Source organism: Nicotiana tomentosiformis, chromosome 5, assembly GCF_000390325.3.
Source record: "Nicotiana tomentosiformis chromosome 5, ASM39032v3, whole genome shotgun sequence".
Classification (NCBI taxonomy): domain Eukaryota; kingdom Viridiplantae; phylum Streptophyta; class Magnoliopsida; order Solanales; family Solanaceae; genus Nicotiana; species Nicotiana tomentosiformis.
The window spans coordinates 94,420,684-94,444,677 of record NC_090816.1 but is presented as its reverse complement, the minus strand read 5'-3'; the positions used below and the strand labels follow the sequence as shown (position 1 = coordinate 94,444,677).

At 40.0% G+C, this 23,994-nt stretch overlaps 1 protein-coding gene across 1 annotated transcript; it reads right to left on the bottom strand.

The window, feature by feature from the left end:
* Window positions 1–17,749: 17,749 nt before the first annotated feature.
* LOC138892809 (uncharacterized) lies at window positions 17,750–18,262 on the bottom strand. Its single transcript, XM_070176552.1, has one exon. It carries the CDS (start codon window positions 18,260–18,262, stop codon window positions 17,750–17,752), a length of 513 nt encoding a protein of 170 aa, XP_070032653.1.
* Between the last annotated feature and the right edge of the window lie 5,732 nt (window positions 18,263–23,994).

The window sequence follows — 23,994 nt, the reverse complement described above, 5'->3', positions numbered from 1 at the left end:
GGGATCTCCCGGAATACGTCCGTAGTCCCAAAGTAAATATGCAGTATAAGGGGATCTCCCGAAATATGTCTGTAGTCCCAAAGTAAATATGCAGTACAGGGGGATCTCCCGGAATACGTCCGTAGTCCTAATTTAAACATGCAACGCAAGTTGGAATGACATGTATGACATTGAGTTATACAGTTTATACTGGACATAGATAAGGCAAATAAGGACTTAACTGAATATGACACACAGAATGTCAATTAGGTAGTTAAAACACGTAAGCATGCTTTTCTAGTCTAAACTACACAATTAAACATATTAGTACAATTAATAAGAGAAGCAATTTATGATTTAAAATGGTTAAACATGATTTTTTCAATAATAGCCAGTGTACGTACTCGTCACCTCACGTACGCGGCGCCCACACACCAAATATTATCAAGATATCTTAAGGGAAAAGTCCCCAACACAAGGTTAGGCAAGCCACATACCTCGAACCGCTCAAATCAACTTGATATCACGTTCTTGCCACGAGTATCCGACTCCAAATGGCCATAATCTATTCGAAATAGTACAATACCATCAATATGCGCTAATGGAATGAATCCCACAAGAAAAACTACAAAATTAGGCCAAAACCCGAAATTGGCTCAAACCCGGCCCCCGGGGCCCACGTCTCGAAACCCGACAAAATTTACGAAACTAGAAAGCTCATTCACTCACGAGTCTAACCATATCAAATTTACTAAAATCCGACACCAAATGGTCCTCCAATCCACAATTCAAACTCCCAAATCCCTAGTCTCCAACTTCCAATTTTCACCTTAAATACACATTAACTAGGTGGGAAAATACATGGCAAGGCAAGATTATTGACCAAAAATAAGCACAAGGAACTTACCTCAAGAAATGCCTCGAAAATGCTCTCAAAAATCGCCCCAACCCGAGTTTGTAAAGCCAAAAATGATAAAAATTGCGAAGCCCTCCAATTTTAATCACTGCCCAGGTATTTCCGCACCTGCGGACCCTGGACTCGCACCTGCAGGTGCGCTTGTGCGGAAAATGAGCGCATCTGCGCAACTCACTTACCCCCTCTGCCTTCGCACCTGCAACGAAAGGGCCGCATCTGCGCCCTCGCACCTGCGGAGTCCCTTCCGCTTCTGCGCATCTTGCGCATGTGCGAACATCCCTGCGCATTTGCGGGCATCGCATATGCGGAAACTTCCTCGCACCTACGACCCCAGGCCAACTCTCAATTTATCGCATCTGCGCTTCCATCTCTGCAGGTGCGAAAACACCAGAGCCAGCAAAACTCAGAAATTCCTCTAAGTCCAAGTTTTCACCCGTTAAGCATCTGAAACACACCCGAGGCCCCCGGGGCCTCAACCAAATATACCAACCAATCCTAAAACACCTTACGAACTTAGTCGAGCCTTTAAAACATCTCGAACAACACCAAAATCATGAATTAATCACCTTAAAGTTTTCCAAACTCTACAAACAATGCAAAACCACATCAAATCTAGTCCGAATGACCTCAAATTTTACACACATATCACATATGACATTACGAACCTATATCCACTTTCGGACTTCCATTCCGAGCTCGATATCAAAATTTCCACTATCGACCGACATCGCTGAAAAACTAGCTTCCGCCAATTCAAGCCTAAATCTACTACAGACCCCCAAAACACATTCCAGACATGCTCCTAAACCCAAAATCATCTAACGAAGCTAACGGAACCGACGGAATTCTATTCCGGAGTCGTCTTCACACAGTTCCGACTACGGTCCAAATCCTAAGGCTTAAGCTCTCATTTAGGGACTAAGTGTCCCAAAACACTCCGACACTCAAAACCAATCATCCCGGCAAGTCACAATAGCAGAAAAAGATTTGGGGGAGACAGTTAATAGGGGATCGGGGCTATTACTCTCAAAATGACCGGCCGGGTCGTTACAAAAAGATATTGGGGTAAGTGATTCTAACTCGGATTTGGCCAATATACACGAATATATCATTGTTTTCACCATTTAATTAGCGTTTTGAGATTGAAATTTGGAAAACGTTTAAAAATCTCATAGAAATGAATTTTTGAGATTTCTATATCGATTCGGAGTCGGATTTGAATAAAACTGGTATGGTTGGACTCTTAATTGAATGAGTTATCGAATTTTGTGAGTTTCACCGAATTTCGAGACGTGGGCCTCACGGGTATTTTTGAGCTAATTTCCGATTTTTATTTGAAAATGTAGTATTTCTTATGAAATTAATTCCTATAATTTTTTGTGACTGTATCAAATTATTTTGGTTAGATTCAAGCCATTCAGAGTTGGATAGTCGAGGAAAAGGCCTACTATTAGATTAAATCGGAGCAAGTTGAGTTAAGTCTCTTGTCTAATCTTGTGAGGGGAAAATTGTCCCATAGGTAATTAAAGTAATAATTGTTGCTAATTGTGGGGGTTACGTACGCACGAGGTAACGAGAGTCCGTGCGTAGCTACTATTAATGCTAAAGTCCAGGTAGTTTAGGACTCAAAGCATGAATTACTTGTGTAAATTGTATTCTTTATTTAATTAATATTAATTGATATATATGAATATATATATATATATATATATATATATTGTGAATTGTTAGATAAAAATATTAAAGGATGGAAATCTCTTTTCTGTTTAAATTAATTAATTGTGAAGAGAAATTGTTCGTCCTCCCGAATTTATCTTATAATAAATATACTCTCCTTCCGGAGGTACATAAGAAAATGTGTTGAATGCCTCGGCAGGATAGATGCATTTATGGATCGTGTCGCGCATCCCTCGGCAGTGTACATGACACTCTGGATCGGGTTGTACGACCTCGGCAGAAATCATACCTAATAATAATAATTACATGATACTCTGATAGTTTATTAAAGCTTGTGAAGCTAATTGATAAATTGAAAATCTTGGGAATTTAAAGAATTAATTATCTCTTCTTGTTAAGGAATTATTGTTATTCCTGTAAATGACGCTAATTGATAAATTGAAAATTTATTGGAATTGAAGGAATTTAATTAATATATTTAGAATTGTTGCATTTGAAGAAATTTAATTATTTCTGCTGGTTAAAGAAAATCATTGTAAATTCTATAAATCATGTTGATCTAAATATTGCTATTTTTATTTCATTTATTATTATTGGCTTTTAGTGAGTGTCAAAGTCGGCCATCTCGTCTCTACCGCTTCGAGATTAGGCTTGATGTTTACTGGGTACACGTTGTTTTCCGTACTCATGCTGCACTTGCTACACATGTTATTGTGCAGGTACATATAAGTCTAGCGGCCTTGTGGGCGCAGAGGTGTGGTTAAAATTGTGGGAATATAGGTGAGATGCATTCTTTATTACGATCCGTAGCCAACAGAATCTCTTTCAGAGTTATTATATTTTTTATGTATAATTTGTATTCCGGACAGATACTGTATTTTATTTTAACTCCCTAGTAAATGCTCATGCACTTGTGACACCGGATTTTGGGAATGGTTATGAATTGTTTAGAAATTTAGTTGCTACAAATATTTATCATTTACTCTATGAGTTCTATCTTTATTATTTCATTGAAGAAATTTTGATTTCAAAAATACTAAAATGTGTAATTAAGCTAAGTATGTATCGTTGGCTTGCCTGACAGCGGTGTCCGGTGCCATCACGACCTTTAATGGATTTTTGGGTCGTGACACACGTGAACTGTCCGTGCAGATGTGATATGAAAAATGGGCACGAGGAATCTCAATAAACCACCATATCTTTTAAGTCTGAAAACATAATATCTAAATTCAGTGGAAGAAAACTCACAAATACATATATATAAACACTCCCAAAACCCGGTGTCACTGAGTGCATGAGCATCTAAATGAATTCAAGGTCTGACTGATAAAATCACTGTCTGAAAATATAGAATAGTACAATAACTAAAAATGGAAGGGAGTCAAAGTCTGTGGACGCCAAGCAGCTACCTTGATAATCTCCACAGAATAAATTCCGAAATCTAGCATCCGCCGTATCTGGGAGCACCTGGATCTATACACGAGGTGCGGAGTGTAGTATGAGTACAACCAACTCAATAAGTAACAAGACTAACCTTTGGGCTGAAAGTAGTGACGAGCTCAGCATGTACAATCCAATATAGAAATAACAATACAAAAATGTAGGCATGCTTTCAAGTTCAACAGTTACTCTCAGTACAAATAAAATAGATCAATTCTGAACAATGTGAGGATATGACATCCTTGTATCTACATGCCAATGTACATATTGTATGTGATGCACCTTAGTGAAAACTTTGTGTACTCACAATCTAAAATAATCAATCACTCAATACTGTATATGGCCAATCCAACCCAGGGAAGATCCATCCCAAATGTATATGTATGTCCATCAACTGACAGTCAGTCACTCAGTACTGTATAAGGCCAATCCAGCCCAGGGGAAGATCTATCCCCAAATATCAATTATTCGGACAAGGTCCATGTCCAGGAAAAATCCATCCTTCAATATAAATGCTTCGAGCAAGATCCATGTCCAGGGAAAATCCATCCTTCAATATAAATGCTTCGAGCAAGATAAATGCCCCGGAAAAATCCATCCCTTGATATAAATGATTCGGGCAAGATCCATGCCCACGAAAAATTCATCCCTCAATATAAATTCTTCGGGCAAGATCCATGCGCAGGGAAGATCCATCCCTCAATATATATATTGCAAGATCCATGCCCAAGGAAGATCCATCCAATATATATATATATATATATATATATATATATATATATATATATATATATATATATATATATTAACTACGCTCACTGTGGGGGTGCAGACTCCGGAGGGGCTCCTTCAGCCCAAGCGCTATAATAGCCAGATCCACGCATAATAAATAAACACAACTTTCTCTCAGAATCTCCAGTCTCGCGGGCTCTCAATGACATGAAAAATCAACCCGATATGATGGTATGAAGTATCAATGAATGACAACAGAGACTGAGATATGATATACAAGTGATAGGTGTGACTGAGTACAACATTGTAAATTTTAACAAATAGTTCAACAACAATACGACCCATGTGGGTCCCAAAATATATTGGCGCGTATCCAAATCATGATCTTTAACATGAGTCTCAACTCAATTTCTCTAATACGTGGAGGATGTGCGGATAATGTCATTTATTTAATTATGCAACTCCACGGAATCAATTAAGTCACAATTCCTATGATGCACGATCACACGCCCGTCACCTAGCGTGTGCGTCATCTCCAAACAATTCATACAACATGTAATTCAGGGATTCATACCCTCAGAACCAAGTTTAGAAATGTTACTTACCTCAAACCGTGTAATTCTTTATTCTGATATGCCATTGCCACGAGAATTGGTCTCCAAAAGCCTCGTATCTAGCCACAATCAATTCGATTAAGTCAATACCAATTATTGTAATAATTCCATACGGAAATACTAATTTTTCAATAAAAATCCAAAATTAACTCAAAATTCTTCCATGGAGCCCATGTCTCGGAACCCGACAAAATTTACAAACTATGAACGCCCATCCAACCACGAGTCCAACCATACATATTTTACCAAATTCCGACATCAACTCGACCCTCAAATCTTAATTTAAAGTCTTTGAAGATTTCAACCATTTTCAACTCAATCTTTACCCATTTAAACTCAACAATCTTTCCACAAACCTTATTGGTATGTGTATGTATAACTAATACTCTCACACCCAAGAATCATACTTTTAATCACCCATATTTTACTCCAAATTCGAAATTGAAGAATTGGGGAAAGAAATTCTTACCTCTTTGAAGCCCTAGCAAGATCCTTGTGAAATTTTCAAACCTTGAACAAGAATTGATGGATAAATGACTAAGTCTTCACTTTCTCTCACTAAAATGCTCTCACCTCTCTCTAAAATATAAAATGAAACCCTTCAAAATGACCCCCAATAGTATTTTAAAAGACTGGGGTCGGGTTTATAAAACCAGAAAAATTAAGCCTCGAAACACACTCTGCGGTCGCATATGCGACCGCATAATGCTTCTGCGGCTCGCGAAATGGCCGCGAAATGTGATCTCCGGAACTAGGCAAGGCTACCTCAGTATGCGGTCCTTATGCGGTCAGCAGACCTGTTCTGCGGTCGCATAATGCACCGCATAACTGATCTGCGGCCGCATAATGCGCCGCAAATTTTTCTCCACACTTGCCCCTCTCCTAATCCATTATGCGACCATTGTGGTCGCAGAAATGACCCTTTTTCCAGCAAAAAATCTCCTTTACACATCGGTGCATTGTTCAACCTAAAAAGTCTGAGCCGCGAGAAATTTCTACAACCTTTGTACAAATTAATCTACCTCAGTACCACAAAACATTTTCAACTTACGTTTTAAACCTTCGAACTTAATGTTCAAAATCGTTCCAAACCTCACCGGACCCCAACCAATTACTCCGGCAAGCCAATTAACAACCGTAAATCACAATTTGAGCAGTAAATAGAAAGACGAGATTGTAATACTCAAAATGACCTGTCGAATCGTTACACCTTCAAATTGCCATCCTACATAAACTATTGTACCAACAATCACAACGACGAAATATGTTTTGATAATTCAAATTGCGGAAACTGAAAACTGTCGGTTATTAAGAAACCCCCAAAAGAATGAAATAAAAAATAGAGAAGCAACCGTACTATAGCCTATACCACTTTCGACCTTCTCTATATTATAATCAATAGGAATGAATTTTAAAAGAGAAAAATAAAGGAATGAATTAGCTTTAGCTTTCGGGGGGTTTTACAAACGAGGGAGGAGTATTTTAATTTAAGGGTAAAAGGGTAAATTATTTGATCAAATCTCAAGTGCTTTTAAGTCAAAAAATGAGAAGTTGGTTTTAAAATAATAAGTGTTTTTTGTCGGATTGCATATATGTGTTCATAACACGCGACGGAAGACAATAACAATCATATGCAAAACTTATCATGTTTAAAATTTATTTACATGTCAAAGATCGGATCTATGACGTACCTGGTGAAGAAAGTCTCGTTTCAGAGTTTTCTTCGATAATGCGAAAACTTTATGCGTATCCACACCGAAACCGATCTTTACTATCAACTCTTTTATCAATTAAAACCGCGAACAAATTGAATGAAAAATATTGTGTTGAAATTTTCTCAAAAATCTCAACTCAAAGGTAGAAGCTCAAGAAATAATTTTCTCGCAATAATATTTTCTCTTAACTTTTTGGGGCACACATACACCTTATAGGTTTTTATATATCCTTCAAGTTCACAAATATATCTCTATATATAAGTGAATGGAAAAAGGAAGAATTAAAATGGTGTTTTAATTCATTTCCAAGTCAAAGTTGAACTTTAGAAAAATAATTTCAAGGAAGAATTAAAATGGTGTTTGTGGACTTTGAATTGGTCTCCTTATTAATATTTAATATATATATATTCCATATATAAATAAATATTAATTATAAGTACCAAATATATATATATATATATATATATATATATATATATATATATATATATATACACTACACACACATATATATATATATATATATATATATATATATATATATATATATATGTGTGTGTGTGTGTGTGTGTGTGTGTATTTCAATCAAGAGATATAATTTAACTTTCTATTCCAAATAAAAAACTCCAATTTGTTCACAATATTAATTATATTCTTTGTGCTAGCAAAGAATATAACAATATTTCATTTGGACTAATAACTAAATTTATTTGACTAAATTAAATTCTTTAATTTAATTATCAAATAATAAAATAATTCACCCTTTAGCAAAGATCAGAACACTCGTTAGTGTGCGCCCCCATAGGTTCAATACTAAATCAGTAGTAAACTGATCACATCAATATACTAATCAAGGATGGCGTCTAGCAACACTCATCAATGACCGGATAGCATGAAGTGTACAATTTACTCTCAAGAACCAGTAGAAGAATAAAGTAGTAATTTCTTCTCTCCTTATAGCTCTGGATCACCCTAGAATATGGTTCAACTGTCAAATCCTAATAGGTGCAACTATGTGTTTATGTCAAATATAATCGACCATTGAATTACCTAAGAAGCTATTTTCTTCTTTCATTCAATTACCTGACCAAGGTCTTAATTTGGTCGTTTATAATTCATGACAACATGGAGCTTAAACTCATTATCAAGAGTTGACAGATTCCATTTTGATCAATCACTAATTCTATAAGTATTTAGTTATACCCAATATCCTTTCAACTATTGCCTTATGGCCATAGGTGTCATCTAGTATCAAAGCACAATAAAAAACTTGTCAATTACTATGACGATCTAAGGTCAAAGGAAACTCTTACATCACATTTTTCAAGAGAATATCATCTTGACAGTTTATGATAATTCTAACCATTATGAATTATCCAATGAGTCGGTTCAATGATCATATCTCTATATGCATCATCTATCTATGTGATTTAGTTAATGAGATCAACTAATCTTTATCCCATAAAGACAATCACATAAATATTAATCTAACCGGATTACTAATATCCAAATTAATAATCCTACGATCAAGAATAAATTTAGATTAAATTATAAGAAACTTCACTCTCATTATCATGATCTCCATCACAATGTCAAGTCTCGAAATTTAATCAAGAATCTTATCAAATTAATCAAGAAATTAATAACAATGATAAAAGAATATCAAATTCTATATATATATTTTACATCAAATAACGTTCACAAAAATATGTTCAAATCATCAAATATAAGACTAGATCTAGGACATATCTACTATATCACTAACTCTTTTGAGTGATTTGAGCTTAAAACTAATATCTTAAACTTAAAATACTTTTAAATTTACCAAACACTAAAACAAATTAAAAAGTACTTCTAAATTGATTTGAATAGCTTTTGAGTTGATCCGAACATTCTCTAGGTCTATATCATTAGAAGAGTGTATACGGTCGGAATTGATTCTGGCCTTCATACGATTGATCGAGGTGGGACCATAATGGACCAAAGGAAGACTTCGTAATATCGAGATGGGTTCCAAAGATGGCACGAATGAGCTTCGAATTTCAGGTATAGGTCAAACACCGAGTTTGAAGTCATTATCGAGTTCGGGTCCAAATCGAACTATGATGAGATGTTATGGAATCGAGCTTAAGGGGCAAAGACTAACCGATACCGAGCTCAAATCATTACCAGATCCCGAGTCGGCATCGAGCTCGAGTCAGCATCGAGCTCAAGTCCGTAACGAGCCCTAAAAATAATACCGACCAGCACCGAGTCCGATCAAGCTCGAGCTCACAGACAAGAGTCGTTCCAACCACACTAAGGGAGAGAATCTCGACAGGAATTAGGGAAAAGTTGATTTATCATGGGTTCCCCACTATGTATTTTTAATTATATCTAAAGTAGGATCCTCCACTATAAAGAGGATGGCTATATTTCTGTAAAGGGGCAACTTTTGCTTACATTGTAACTCAAATACCATACACTCATATATTGAAGGGTTATTATTTTGGGCTTCATAGATTGATTCATCTTGTTTAGTCCTTAAATCATCTTCTTTCCAACCTTGTGTATTTTTCATTCTTTTTAATCCATATTTGATACTTTCTATTTATCCTTACGATTTGTGTTAAGTTATACCACATATCCTTAGAACTACGTATAAATTCAACTCTATCTAATTTTCGGGTAAACAGTTTGGCGCTCACCGTGGGGCTAAGGATAACAGTGGTTATTTGATACGAATCTGCATAAACACATGGTTTTGCGCTTGTTTCAGAAAGTGTCTTTGATTTCGGATTAGCAACGACTAACTATCAATTAAATGGCCTTACCTATTGACAACGAAGCTGGTATTTAAGATGAGAACAACAACTTGACACCCAGTACCGAAAGACCGCTTATCAACGCTGTTGGACCTCGAATCGAAGTGCCGATAGACATTAATTCGTATGTGGCCATTGAGGCAAACCTATATTATAAACCTGAAAATAGCATTCATGGTGGCACTCGATCTGCAGCTCGAGATACCCATAGCGTCGAGGAAAACGGCGTCAGCTTGCATATGATTTTTGAAATGTTGCAAGCTCAACGGGCTGCAATAGCTCAGTTGCAGAGTCAAACCCAGATACCGAGCCGACCGAAGCCCATTCAACCCTGAGAAATCGCCCATATAACAAAACCATCTATAGTAAGATCAAATGAGGAGGAGTTAGGGACTAATCCCGAAATTGCTAAGATGTTCGAAGAATTGACCAAACGAATAGAATCGGGAGAAAGGAGGATCGAAGCAAAGGACAAAAAGGTGGAAACATATAACTCCAGAGTTGATCAGATCCCGGGGGAACCACCGATATTGAAGGGCTTAGATTTCAAAAAATTCATACAAAAGCCTTTACCCCCCAAGCGCGGCTCCTAAACCGATCCCAAAGAAATTCCACATGACCGAGATTCCTAAATATAATGGAACTACCAACCCCAATGAATATGTCACCTCATACACATGTGCCATAAAAGAGAACAACCTAGAGGATGATGAGATCGAATCTGTATTATTGAAGAAATTCGGTGAAACCCTGTCAAAGGGAGCAATGATATGGTATCATAATTTACCATCTAATTCCATAGATTCTTTTGCTATGCTTGCAGATTCCTTCATAAAAGCACACGCCGGGGTCATAAAAGCCGAGACCAGGAAGTCGGACTTGTTCAAAGTAAGACAAAAGGATAACGAGATGCTAAGGGAGTTCGTATCTCGTTTTCAAATGGAACGAATGGATCTGCCACTAGTCACAGACGATTGGGCTATTCAGACTTTCACTCAAGGTTTGAACGAACGAAGTTCGACGGCTTCACGATGGTTGAAGAATAACCTGATCGAGTACCCAGCTATTACTTGGGCCGACATGCATAATCTATACCAATCAAAAATTAGAGTCGAAGATGATCAGTAGGGGTCTGAACCCGCTGAACGAAGGGATATCAATCGAGAACAAGGTCCGTATAGTGAAAACTACAGAATCAATGAATCGAGATGTAACCCCGGATAAAGCAACAAAAGAAGTGATCGAGGTCAAGGGTCTCGGGGGCTGATGAACATAAATGGGTTCGATAGGCCCACCGGATCCAAAGAGGCACCACGATTATCAAAGTATAACTTCAGCATTGATGCATCTGCCATCGTGTTGGCTATCGGACGCATCAAAGACACTAAATGGCCTCGACTCATGCAGACTGATCCTACCTAGAGGAATCCCAATCAAATGTGTGAATATCATGGCACCCATGGCCACAGAACGGAAGATTGCAGGAAACTAAGAAAAGAGGTAGCCCGGTTATTCAATAAAGGGCACCTTCGAGAATTTTTAAGCGACAGGGCCAAGAACTATTTTAAAAACAGGGATTTCGGCAAACAATATAAACAAGAAGAACCACAACACATCATCCACATGATCAACGGCGGCGTCGATACCCCTCAAAGGTCGTTGCTTAAATGCACTAAGTCCTCGGTTATGAGATAAAAGCGACCTCGAAGTCAGGATTACGCACCCATAGGAACATTATCTTTTAATGATGAAGATGCAGAAGGAGTCATGCAACCTCATAACGATGCACTGGTAATATCTGTACATATGAATAAGACAAAAGTTAAGCATGTGTTAATTGATCCAGGTAGCTCGGCCAACATTATTAGATCGAAGGTTGTAGAACAGCTCGGTCTACAGGACCAGGTCGTACCCACAGCCCTAGTTCTAAACAGATTCAATATGGCATGTTAAACCACCAAAGGCGATTTAATTCTGCCGATAAACGTGGCCGGGACCATCCAGGAAATGAAGTTCCACGTGATCGAAGGCGACATAAGGTACAACGCCCTTTTTGGAAGGCCATAGATCCACAACATGAGAGTTGTACCTTCGACCTACACCAGGTTCTTAAATTCCCATCATCGAAGGGAGTCAAAACAGTCTACGGAGAACAACCGGCCGTGAGAGAAATGTTTGCCATCGAAAAAGCAATTCTGATATCCTCACATTCGTCAATAATGGGATCGGACTCAAAAGGGGAACGGGATGCCAAATAGCAATCACAGACATCAGCTCCAACTTAACCAGAAAATCAAAAGATCGATGAAGATGATGATCAAAGGATTCCTCGATCCTTCATAGTTCCTGATGATTCCGATGCTACCCAATCAACGGTTGAAGAATTGGAGCAAGTCATACTAATCGAGCATTTACCCGAACGAAAGGCATACCTGGGAACGGGATTAATGCTCGAACTCAGGAAAAGGCTTATTCAATTTCTTATCGATAACATAGATTGTTTTGCTTTGTCCTATTTAGAGATAACAGGGATCCCACAGGATATAACGATGCATCGGCTAAGCCTGGACCCTAGGTTTAAACCGGTAAAGCAAAAGAGAAGACCCCAGTCCGAGGTAAAGCACGCATTCATAAAGGACGAGGTAACTAAACTTCTCAAAATAGGGTCCATTCGGGAGGTGAAATATCCCGAATGGTTGGCCAATGTAGTTGTAGTCCCTAAAAAGGGGAAAAAACTTATAATGTGTGTAGATTATAAGAATTTAAACAAGGCATGCCCCCAAAGATACTTTTCCACTGCCCAACATCGATCACATGATCGATGCCACGGCCGGCCACGAGGTCGTTACTTTTCTCGATGCTTATTCTGGGTATAATCAAATCTAAATAAACCCGGAAGACCAGGAAAAGACTTCATTTGTCACCAAGTATGGAACATATTGTTATAATGTGATGCACTTCGGGCTAAAAAATACAGGAGCTACTTACCAACGCCTAGTATATAAAATGTTCGAGGAACATATAGGTAAATCAATGGAGGTTTATATTGATGACATGCTAGTTAAGTCCCTGCGCACAGAGGACCATTTGGCTCATTTGTAGGAAACATTTGAGATTTTAAGGAAATACAACATGAAGCTTAACCTCGAGAAATGTGCTTTCGGGGTCGGTTCGGGCAAGTTCCTCGGCTTCAATGTATCAAATCGAGGGAACGAGATTAACCCCAATAAAATCAAGGCCATTGAAGACATCTCCATCGTGGACAGTGAAAAAGCTAACAGGACGGATTGCTGCCTTAGGCCGATTCATTTCAAGGTCGTCAGATCGAAGTCACAGATGTTTCTCTCTACTCAAAAAGAGGAACGATTTCGCTTGGACCGCGGAATTCCAATAGGCATTAGAGGAATTAAAGCGATATCTATCGAGCCCACCACTGCTTCATACTCCAAAAACAGATGAAAAACTTTGCTTGTACTTGGTAGTATTGGAAATCGTGGTAAGTGGTATCCTAGTTCGAGAAGAGAAATGTATGCAATTTCCCGTTTATTATGTAAGTCGAACCTTTGGAGAAGCAGCAACTAGATATCCACACTTAGAAAAATTGGCACTTGCACTGATAAGTGCCTCTAGAAAGTAAAGATCGTACTTTCAATGTCACCCCATATGCATATTAACCACTTACCCACTTCGTAATATTTTTCAACAGCTCGAACTATCAGGCCGATTGACTAAATGGGTCGTCGAACTCAGTGGGTATGATATCGAATATCAACCCCGTACAACCATCAAGTCTCAAATTTTAGCGAACTTCGTGGCCGATTTCACACCAACCCTCGTACCCGAAGTCGAAAAGGAAGTCTTGTTGAAATCAGGTACATCATCGGGGGTATGGAGCCTTTTCACACACAGGGCTTCGAACTTGAAGGGGTCCGGGCTAGGCATCGTTTTAAAGTCACCTACGGGTAGCACTATTACGCAATCTATCAAAACTACTAGATTGACTAACAACGAGGCCGAGTATGAGGCCATGATTGCAGGTCTCTAGCTAGCTCAAAGCTTGGGAGCATAAGTCATTGAAGCCAAATATGACTCTTTACTGGTGGTAAACCAAGAAAACAAAACCTTCGAAGTTGGAGAGGATAGAATGTAAAGGAATTTGGACAAACTGCAGGTCACTTTGCACCATTTCAAAGAGTAGACATTACAGCATGTACCACGACAACAAAATGGTGAGGCCGATGCACTTCCAAATTTGGGATCATCGGTCGAGGAAGATGAGATAAGCTTGGAGACTGTCGTTCAACTCTCGAGATCCATGATCGAAGAAGGACATGCCGAGATCAATTCTACAAGCTTAACCTGGATTGGATTAATAAGTATATTGAATATTTGGAGAACGGAAAGCTCCCATCGGACCCTAAAGATTCGAGGGCCCTGCGAACCAAAGCTGCTTGATTCACATTGATTAAAAATGGAACATTATACCGAAAGACATTCGATGGACCATTGGCAGTATGCTTAGGTCCAGGAGACACTGACTATATCCTACGTGAGATTCACGAAGGTACTTGTGGAAATCACTCTGGTGCCGATTCATTAGTCCGAAAAATAATCAGGGAAGGGTATTATTGGATCGATATGGACAAAGATGCAAAGGAGTTTGTTCTAAAATGTGACAAATGTCAGATGTTATCACCAATGATCCATCAACCCGGAGAGCAACTTCACTCAGTCTTATACCCATGGCCATTCATGAAATGGGGAATGGATATCGTCGACCCTCTACCATCGGCCCTAGGTAAAGCTAAGTTCATTTTATTTATGACTGACTATTTCTCTAAATGGGTTAAAGCACAAGCGTTCTTTAAAGTAAAAGAGAAAGAGGTTATAGACTTTATCTGGGATCATATCATATGTCGATTCGGAATACCTACCTAAATAATGTGTGACAATGGGAAACAGTTTATCGGCGGCAAAGTAACGAAATTCCTCAAAGACCACCAAATAAAAAGGATATTATCAACACCGTATCACCCTAGTGGGAACGGACAGGCCGAATCAATGAACAAAACTATCATTCAAAACCTAAAGAAAAGGTTGAACGACGCTAAAGGAAAATGGAGAGAAATCCTACCCAAAGTTCTTTGTGCATATCGATCAACATCAAAATCTAGTACGGGGGCAACCCCGTTCTCCTTAGTATATATCTCTGAAGCCTTGATTCTAGTCGAAATCGGGGAACCCAGTGCCAAGTTTCAATATACAATAGAAAAGTCAAATAACAAGGCTATGAATACTAGCCTCAAATTATCGGATGAAAAATGAGAAGCTGCTCTCGTCCAATTGGCCGCCCAAAAGCAGTGAATCGAAAGATACTATAATCGAAGAACCAAGCTTCGCCATTTTAAACTCGGGGACTTAGTGCTAAGGAAAGTCACCCTCAGTGCCTGAAATCCAAAAGAGGGAAAACTTGGTCCAAACTGGGAAGGACCGTATCAGGTTCTCGAAAACGTCGAAAAAGGATCCTACAAGCTCGGTATTGTAAACGACAAACAACTATCAAACAATTGGAATGTGTCGTACCTAAAACGATACTACTGCTAAGGTACGACCCTCCCACATTCGTTTATATTTCGAAACTAACCCTTGCAGGAGTCCGATCAGGAGCAAGGATGGATCCTTCAATACGAAGCCCTAGGTCTGAAAGCACGCACTGTACTCTTTTTCCCTTAGACCGGTTTTATCCCAAATGGGTTTTTCGGCAAGGTTTTTAATGAGGCAACCATTGATCGTTCTAACTTAGAAACAATTTGACAGTATCCGAGGCCTCTTTACAATCGACCTCGAATATTGAGGGGGGCATTAGCCCTCAAATATATCAAATTCGATGCAAGAAAGTTACTTCATAACAACACGGTTCCGATAGGAAATATTGTAAGAGCCAAATGGTCAAAACGAACCATGCTCATGTAATTGGCCCGAGCCCTGACGCAAAACATGAACACATGTATAATGACTTACAAAGAAAGTTTTTTACCGATATCTTATATCCAAGAAAAATTCCTCTATTTTGAGATTTATTATGCAAACAGGATTAAGGTAAATCAACGAGTTCGAGCATCACTCACTCGACTATTAAGCCTACTAAGCCTACGGGCAACATTACTTCGAGTTCGAAATCACTCAGTCGACTACTAAGACTACGGGCTACATTACTTCGAGTTCGAAATCACTCACTCGACTACTAAGCTTACGGGCTACATTACTTCGAGTTCGAAATCACTCATTCGACTATTAAGCCTACGGGCTACATTACTTCGGGTTCGAAATCACTCACTCGACTATTAAGCCTACATGCTACATTACTTCGAGTTCGAAATCACTCACTCGACTATTAAGCCTACGGGCTACATTACTTCGAGTTCGAAATCACTCACACGACTACTAAGCCTACGGGCTACATTACTTCGAGATCGAAATCATTCGCTCGACTACTAAGCCTACGGGCTACATTACTTCGAGTTCGAAATCACTCACTCGACTACTAAGCCAACCGGCTACATTACTTCGAGTTCGAAATCACTCACTTGACTATTAAGCCTACGGGCTATATTACTTCGAGTTCGAAATCACTCACTCGACTACTAAGCCTACGGGCTACATTACTTCGAGTTCAAAATCACTTAGTCGACTACTAAGACTACGGGCTACATTACTTCAAGTTCGAAATCACTCACTCGACTACTAAGCTTACGGGCTACATTACTTCGAGTTCGAAATCACTCACTCGACTATTAAGCCTACGGGATACATTACTTCGGGTTCGAAATTACTCACTCGACTATTAAGCCTACATGCTACATTACTTCGAGTTCGAAATCACTCACTCGGCTATTAAGCCTACGGGATACATTACTTCGAGTTCGAAATCACTCACTCGACTACTAAGCCTACGGGCTACATTACTTCGAGATCGAAATCATTCACTAGACTACTAAGCCTACGGGCTACATTACTTCGAGTTTGAAATCACTCACTCGACTACTAAGCCTACCGGCTACATTACTTCGAGTTCAAAATCATTCACTTGACTACTAAGCCTACATGCTACATTACTTTGAGTTCGAAATCACTCACTCGACTACTACGCATGCGGGCTACATTACTTCGAGTTCGAAATCACTCACTCAACTACTAAGCCTACGGGCTACATTACTTCGAGTTAAATCACTCACTCGACTACTAAGCCTACGGGCTACATTACTTCGAGTTCAAAATCACTCACTCAACTATTAAACCTACGAGCTACATTACTTCGAGTTTGAAATCACTCACTCGACTATTAAGCCTACGAGCTACATTACTTCGAGTTCAAAATCACTCACTCGACTATTAAGCCTACGGGCTACATTACTTCGAGTTCGAAATCACTCACTCGACTATTAAGCCTACTGCTACATTAGTTCGAGTTCGAAATCACTCACCTGACTATTAAGCCTACGAGCTACATTACTTCGAGTTCGAAATCACTCACTCAACTATTAAGCCTACGGGCTACATTACTTCGAGTTCGAAATCACTCACTCGACTATTAAGCCAACGGGCTACATTACTTCAAGTTCGAAATCACTAAGCCTACGGGCTACATTACTTCGAGTTCGAAAACGCTCACTCGAATATAAAGGCTACAAAGTCTGAATTCGATCAAATTGCCTAATGTCTTATGAAAACATTCATAAGGCATGAATAAAACAAAATCTTCACAAGGCAGAAAATAAAACAGAGGAAAGACGGGAAAAGAAAAAATATTTGTATATATTTACAAGATTGTTTACATGATTGTTTGCAACATCTGAAATAGAAACTATGGGACTAAGTGTCTTGGTTATCCCCGGGGGCGGTCTCTTCTCCATCGGGCTCCTCCCCGCTCTCGAACCCGCTCTTTCTCCCATCATCGTCATCATCATCATCGTCATCATCGGAAGCCAAGGCTTCAGCATCAGATTCGAGCTCTTTAGCCCTTTTTATCTCTTCCGTGAGGTCGAAACCTAGAGCATGGATCTCCTCGAGGATCTCCCTCCGAGATTGGCACTTAGCAAGTTCAGCAACCCAATATGCTCGAGTGTTGGCGGTCTCGGCTGCCTCTCTTGCTTGTACCTGAGTAGCTTCAGCATTAGCCTGATAAACGGCCACAAATACATCTGCATTGGCCTTTACCTTTTCGGCGTTAGATTCGGCCTTAGCAAGTTTAGAGGCCAACCGAGCCTCGATCTCCTCTATTCTTCTTACTTGAACCGAGATTTTCTCCTTCATACTTTGAAGTTGGTTTTCGGCCGATGACAATTGGGCTCGAGTAGCCTCTTTTTCTGTAGCAAAGCGGTCCATACCTTCTTTTCACTTTAAGGACTCCACTTTTATCACATCGACCTCCTCACGGAGTTTCCCGATCATCTCAATTTTTTGCTGCAGTTGTGAGACCGAAAAAGTAGCCATTGTTCCGGTATCGAGCCCATAGGCATTTAAAAGTATTATTACCTACTCAGACAGATCGGTTTGATCCCAGTGAGCCTTGGCCAACTCAGCTCGGAGGTCTTTTATTTCCTCTCCCATTTGCCCTAAAAGGAGTTTAAGGGAGTTCCTCTCCTCCGTGACCCATTGAAGATCGGTCTCGAACCGATGTAGCTCATCTCGAGACCTAGAACATGCTTCTCGATGAACCGCCACGGCCTGTGAAGAAAGAAGAATAGAAGTTAGGAAAGAATAGAAAAACATAAAAAGTAATATCAACAACAAGAGTTAAGAGCTTACCCGATTCAGAGCTAGTTGTACTTCACAGAGAAGGCCCGACACATCACTAGGGCCAACAGCATCCTCGACCCCAGTAAATAGATCACAGAAAGGGTCCTCCCCTTCATGAGACCGGCTCATCTCGAGGGCCCCCAAAGCTTGGGCTTCCCGAATAGCCCCTTCGGAAAAGGCAGGGAGAGTGGGCGAATCTCCGATTACCATTGCCCCAAGCGACTCGCTTGGGGAGTTCTCCTCAGTTTGTAGAGCTTCAGGACCAGCCCCTTTCGATGTACCCACTGTTTGTTGACTTTGGTAGGAAGTATCCTCAATCTCTAATGACTCAGGGACTTTTCCCGAGCCTTCCTCCGATATCCCCTCGATCCAAGGCAGAGCCTTATAAATCACCATCGATTCAGCCGCCTTTGGGGCATCAATACGTTTCTTCATTTGGGCTGCCAGCGCAGACCCGTCGTTTTCTTTTTCTTCTTCGTCTTCATCCCTTAGACGCATAACTGATTCTACGGTCAAAGGAATGGTACTCTTCTTCGCTTACGATCCTTCCTATTCTTCGGTTTTGGATCTTCGGGAGCGGAGGCCCTTTTCCTCTTATTATCCTTCACCAGCTTTGGAACATAGACGAAGCCTCTTCCTCGATGGACGAGGGCCTCAAAACCGCATCTTTTCCCACACTTACATACGGGAAAATTTATTGAAGTATATGGAAATCATCTCGTTCACACTAATAAAAAATATGAGAAAGGGGCTTACCATGATTTTTGGTCTCCCATCGGCCCTTTGACAAATCACGCCATGAGCGCTCGGCGTATGTGGAGGTCGAAGCCAGATCTCGTACCCAATTCTTGAGATCAGGAACTACGGCGGACATCCAGGGAACCGCTAAAAAGGGGATATCGGTGAGAAAAGAAATTAAAGGGAAAAATAGTAGGATATAATAGCAAAATTACACTTACGCTTCATGTTCCACTCCTCGGGAAAAGGCATCTTTTCAGTCGGAATCAGGTTCGAAGTCCTTACTCGAACGAACATGCCCATCCAGCCTCGATCCATGTCCTCGTCTATGCTCGAGAACAGAACCTTGGTCGCCTGACGCTGAAGTTTTATTAACCCTCCTCGAAAAAGGCAAGGACAGTACAATCAGATGAGATAGTCGAGGGTGAAAGGCATCCCCTCGATTTTGTTCATGAAATATCGGATCAAAATAATGATCCGCTAAAAAGAAGGATGGATCTGTCCTAGGGTTATTTGGTATTGACGACAGAAGTCAATAATAACGGGGTCGAGGGAACCTAATGTGAAAGGGTAAGTATATACACTTAAAAACCCTTTCACGTAAGTGGTGATATCTTCGTCAGAAGACGGGATTACTATTTCTTCGTTCTTCCAATTACAATCTTTCTTTAGCTGTTTAAGGTGCCTCTCGGTTATTGAACACATGTACCTCGATACTGGCTCACATCGGTCGGGAACACACTCCTCATGAACGCACTCCTCAGGCCGTGGCTCTACTAGTGTTTTATCGACGACAGGTTATGAAGAAGAAACTTTCTCTTTCTGAGGAATGGTTTGTGATCTTTTTGCCATTTTTGAATTTAAAGGTCGAGAATAGAAGAAAGTGACAAAGATTTGGTAGTTTTGAAGAAGGATTTTTGCAGATAGGAATCACAGATTTGCGAATGAACTCAGAAGATACGAAAAAGAACTTGGAAAATTAGGAAGATTGAAGAAGTAAAAGTGATAAATGGTAAAAGGAAGGGCTATTTATAGATTAAAGCAATGGCAGTTCAATATCAGTGGTGGCCGACCACCGTCTGAAATGCATTAAATGCCTTGGTAAATAAAATCGACTGGACAGCTATCACGTACGTCATGGTCGGGCTCGATAAAAACGTCAGTGCATATCCAATCGAGCCATTGAGAAATCATATCGTTTCTCACTATATCCTTCCCGAGAAACGAGGGGACTATCTGTATACGGTCGAAATTGATTTCGACCTTCATACAATTGATCGATGTGGGACCATAATGAATAAAAGGAAGACTTCGTAATATCGAGATGGGTTTCGAAGATGGCACGAACGAACTTCAGATTTTAGGTATAGGTCAAACACCGAGTTCGAAGTCATTATCGAGTTCGGGTCCAAATCGAACTATGATGAGATGTTATGGAATCGAGCTTAAGGGGCAAAGACTAACCGATACCGAGCTCAAATCATTACCAGATCCCGAGTCGGCATCGAGCTCGAGTCAGCATCGAGCTCAAGTCCGTAACGAGCCCTAAAAATAATACCGACCAGCACCGAGTCCGATCAAGCTCGAGCTCACAGACAAGAGTCGTTCCAACCACACTAAGGGAGAGAATCTCGACAGGAATTAGGGAAAAGTTGATTTATCATGGGTTCCCCACTATGTATTTTTAATTATATCTAAAGTAGGATCCTCCACTATAAAGAGGATGGCTATATTTCTGTAAAGGGGCAACTTTTGCTTACATTGTAACTCAAATACCATACACTCATATATTGAAGGGTTATTATTTTGGGCTTCATAGATTGATTCATCTTGTTTAGTCCTTAAATCATCTTCTTTCCAACCTTGTGTATTTTTCATTCTTTTTAATCCATATTTGATACTTTCTATTTATCCTTACGATTTGTGTTAAGTTATACCACATATCCTTAGAACTACGTATAAATTCAACTCTATCCATTTTTCGGATAAACAGTTTGGCGCTCACTGTGGGGCTAAGGATAACAGTGGTTATTTTATACGAATCTGCAAAAACACATAGTTTTGCGCTTGTTTCAGGAAGTGTCTTTGATTTCGGATTAGCAACGACTAACTATCAATTAAATGGCCTAACCTATCGACAACGAAGCTGGTCTTTAAGATGAGAACAACAACTTGACACCCAGTACCGAAAGACCGCTTATCAACGTCGTTGGACCTAGAATCGAAGTGTCGATAGACATTAATTCGTATGTGTCCATTGAGGCAAACTTATATTATCAACCTGAAAATAGCATTCATGGTGGCACTCGATTTGCAGCTCGAGATACCCATAGCGTCGAGGAAAACGGCGTCAGCTTGCATATGATTTTTGAAATATTGCAAGCTCAACAGGCAGCAATAGCTCAGTTGCAGAGTCAAACCCAGATACCGAGCAGACCGAAGCCCAGTCAACCCTGAGAAATCTCCCATATAATAAAACCAGCTATAGTAAGATCAAATGAGGAGGAGTCAGGAACTAATCCCGATAATGCTAAGATGTTCGAAGAATTGACCAAACGAATAGAATCGGGAGAAAGGAGGATCGAAGAAAACGACAAAAAAGTGGAAACATATAACTCCAGAGTTGATCAGATCCCGGAGGAACCACCGATATTGAAGGGCTTAGATTCCAAAAAATTCATACAAAAGCCTTCCTTTACCCCCCAAGCGCGGCTCCTAAACCGATCCCAAAGAAATTCCACATGACCGAGATTCCTAAATATAATGGAACTACCAACCCCAATGAATATGTCACCTCATACACATGTGCCATCAAAGGGAACAACCTAGAGGATGATGAGATCGAATATGTATTATTGAAGAAATTCGGTGAAACCCTGTCAAAGGGATGGTATCATAATTTACCATCTAATTCTATCGATTCTTTTGCTATGCTTGCAGATTCCTTCATAAAAGCGCACGCCGGGGTCATAAAAGCCGAGACCAGGAAGTCGGACTTGTTCAAAGTAAGACAAAAGGATAACGAGATGCTAAGGGAGTTCGTATCTCGTTTTCAAATGGAACGAATGGATCTGCCACTAGTCACAGACGATTGGGCTATTCAGACTTTTACTCAAGGTTTGAACGAACGAAGTTCGACGGCTTCACGACGGTTGAAGAATAACCTGATCGAGTACCCAGCTATTACTTGGGCCGACATGCATAATCGATACCAATCAAAAATTAGAGTCGAAGATGATCAGTTGGGGTCTTAACCCGCTGAACGAAGGGATATCAATCGAGAACAATGTCCTATCAAGGATCGATACCGACCGTATAGTGAAAACCACAGAATCAATGAATCGCGACGTAACCTCGGACAAAGCAACAAAAGAAGTGATCGAGGTCAAGGGTCTCGGGGGCTGATAAACTGAAATGGGTTCGACAGGCCCACCGGATCCAAAGAGGCACCACGATTATCGGAGTATAACTTCAGCATTGATGCATCCGCCATCGTGTTGGCTATCGGTCACATCAAATACACTAAATGGCCTCGACCCATGCAGACTGATCCTACCTAGAGGAATCCCAATCAAATGTGTGAATATCATAGCACCCATGGCCACAGAACGGAAAATGTGTGAATATCATGGCACCTTCGAGAAATTTTAAGCGACAGGGCCAAGAACTATTTTTAAAACAGGGATTTCGGCAAACAACATAATTAAGAAGAACCACAACACATCATCCGCATGATCATCGGCAGCGTCGATACCCCTCAAGGGTCGGTGCTTAAACGCACTAAGTCCTCAGTTATGAGAGAAAAGCGACCTCGAAGTCAGGATTACGCACCCATAGGAACATTGTCTTTTAATGATGAAGATGCAGAAAGAGTCATGCAACCTCATAACGATGCACTGGTAATATCTGTACTTATAAATAAGACTAAAGTTAAGCATGTGTTAATTGATCCAGGTAGCTCGGCCAACATTATTAGATCGAAGGTTGTAGAACAGCTCAGTCTACAGGACCAGGTCGTACCCACAGCCCTGGTTCTAAACAGATTCAATATGGCATGTGAAACCACCAAAGGCGATTTAATTCTGCCGATAAACGTGGCTGGGACCATCCAAGAAAAGAAGTTCCACGTGATCGAAGGCGACATAAGGTACAACGCCCTTTTTGGAAGGCCATAGATCCACAACATGAGAGTTGTACCTTCGACCCTACACCAGGTTCTTAAATTCCCATCATCGAAGGGAGTCAAAACAGTGTACGGAGAACAACCGGCCGTGAGAGAAATGTTTGCCATCGAAAAAGCAATTCTGATATCCTCACATTCGTCAACAAAGGGATCAGACTCAAAAGGGGAATGGGATGCCAAATAGAAATCACAGACATCAGATCCAACTTAACCAGAAAATCAGAAGATCGATGAAGATGATGATCAAAGGGGAACGGGATGCAAAATAGCAATCACAGACATTAGCTCCATCAGCTCCAATGGGTTCGGGATTCTATTCATTATAAGTTACTGGGTTCTAAATTAATATTTTGTACATATTCAATGAAGTTTTAAAGTCAAATATAGAATTTTGACC

Coding starts and splice junctions, on each gene's coding strand:
- LOC138892809 (XM_070176552.1), bottom strand. CDS start 18,262: ATGGACCGCTTTGCTACAGAAAAAGAGGCTACTCGAGCCCAATTGTCA.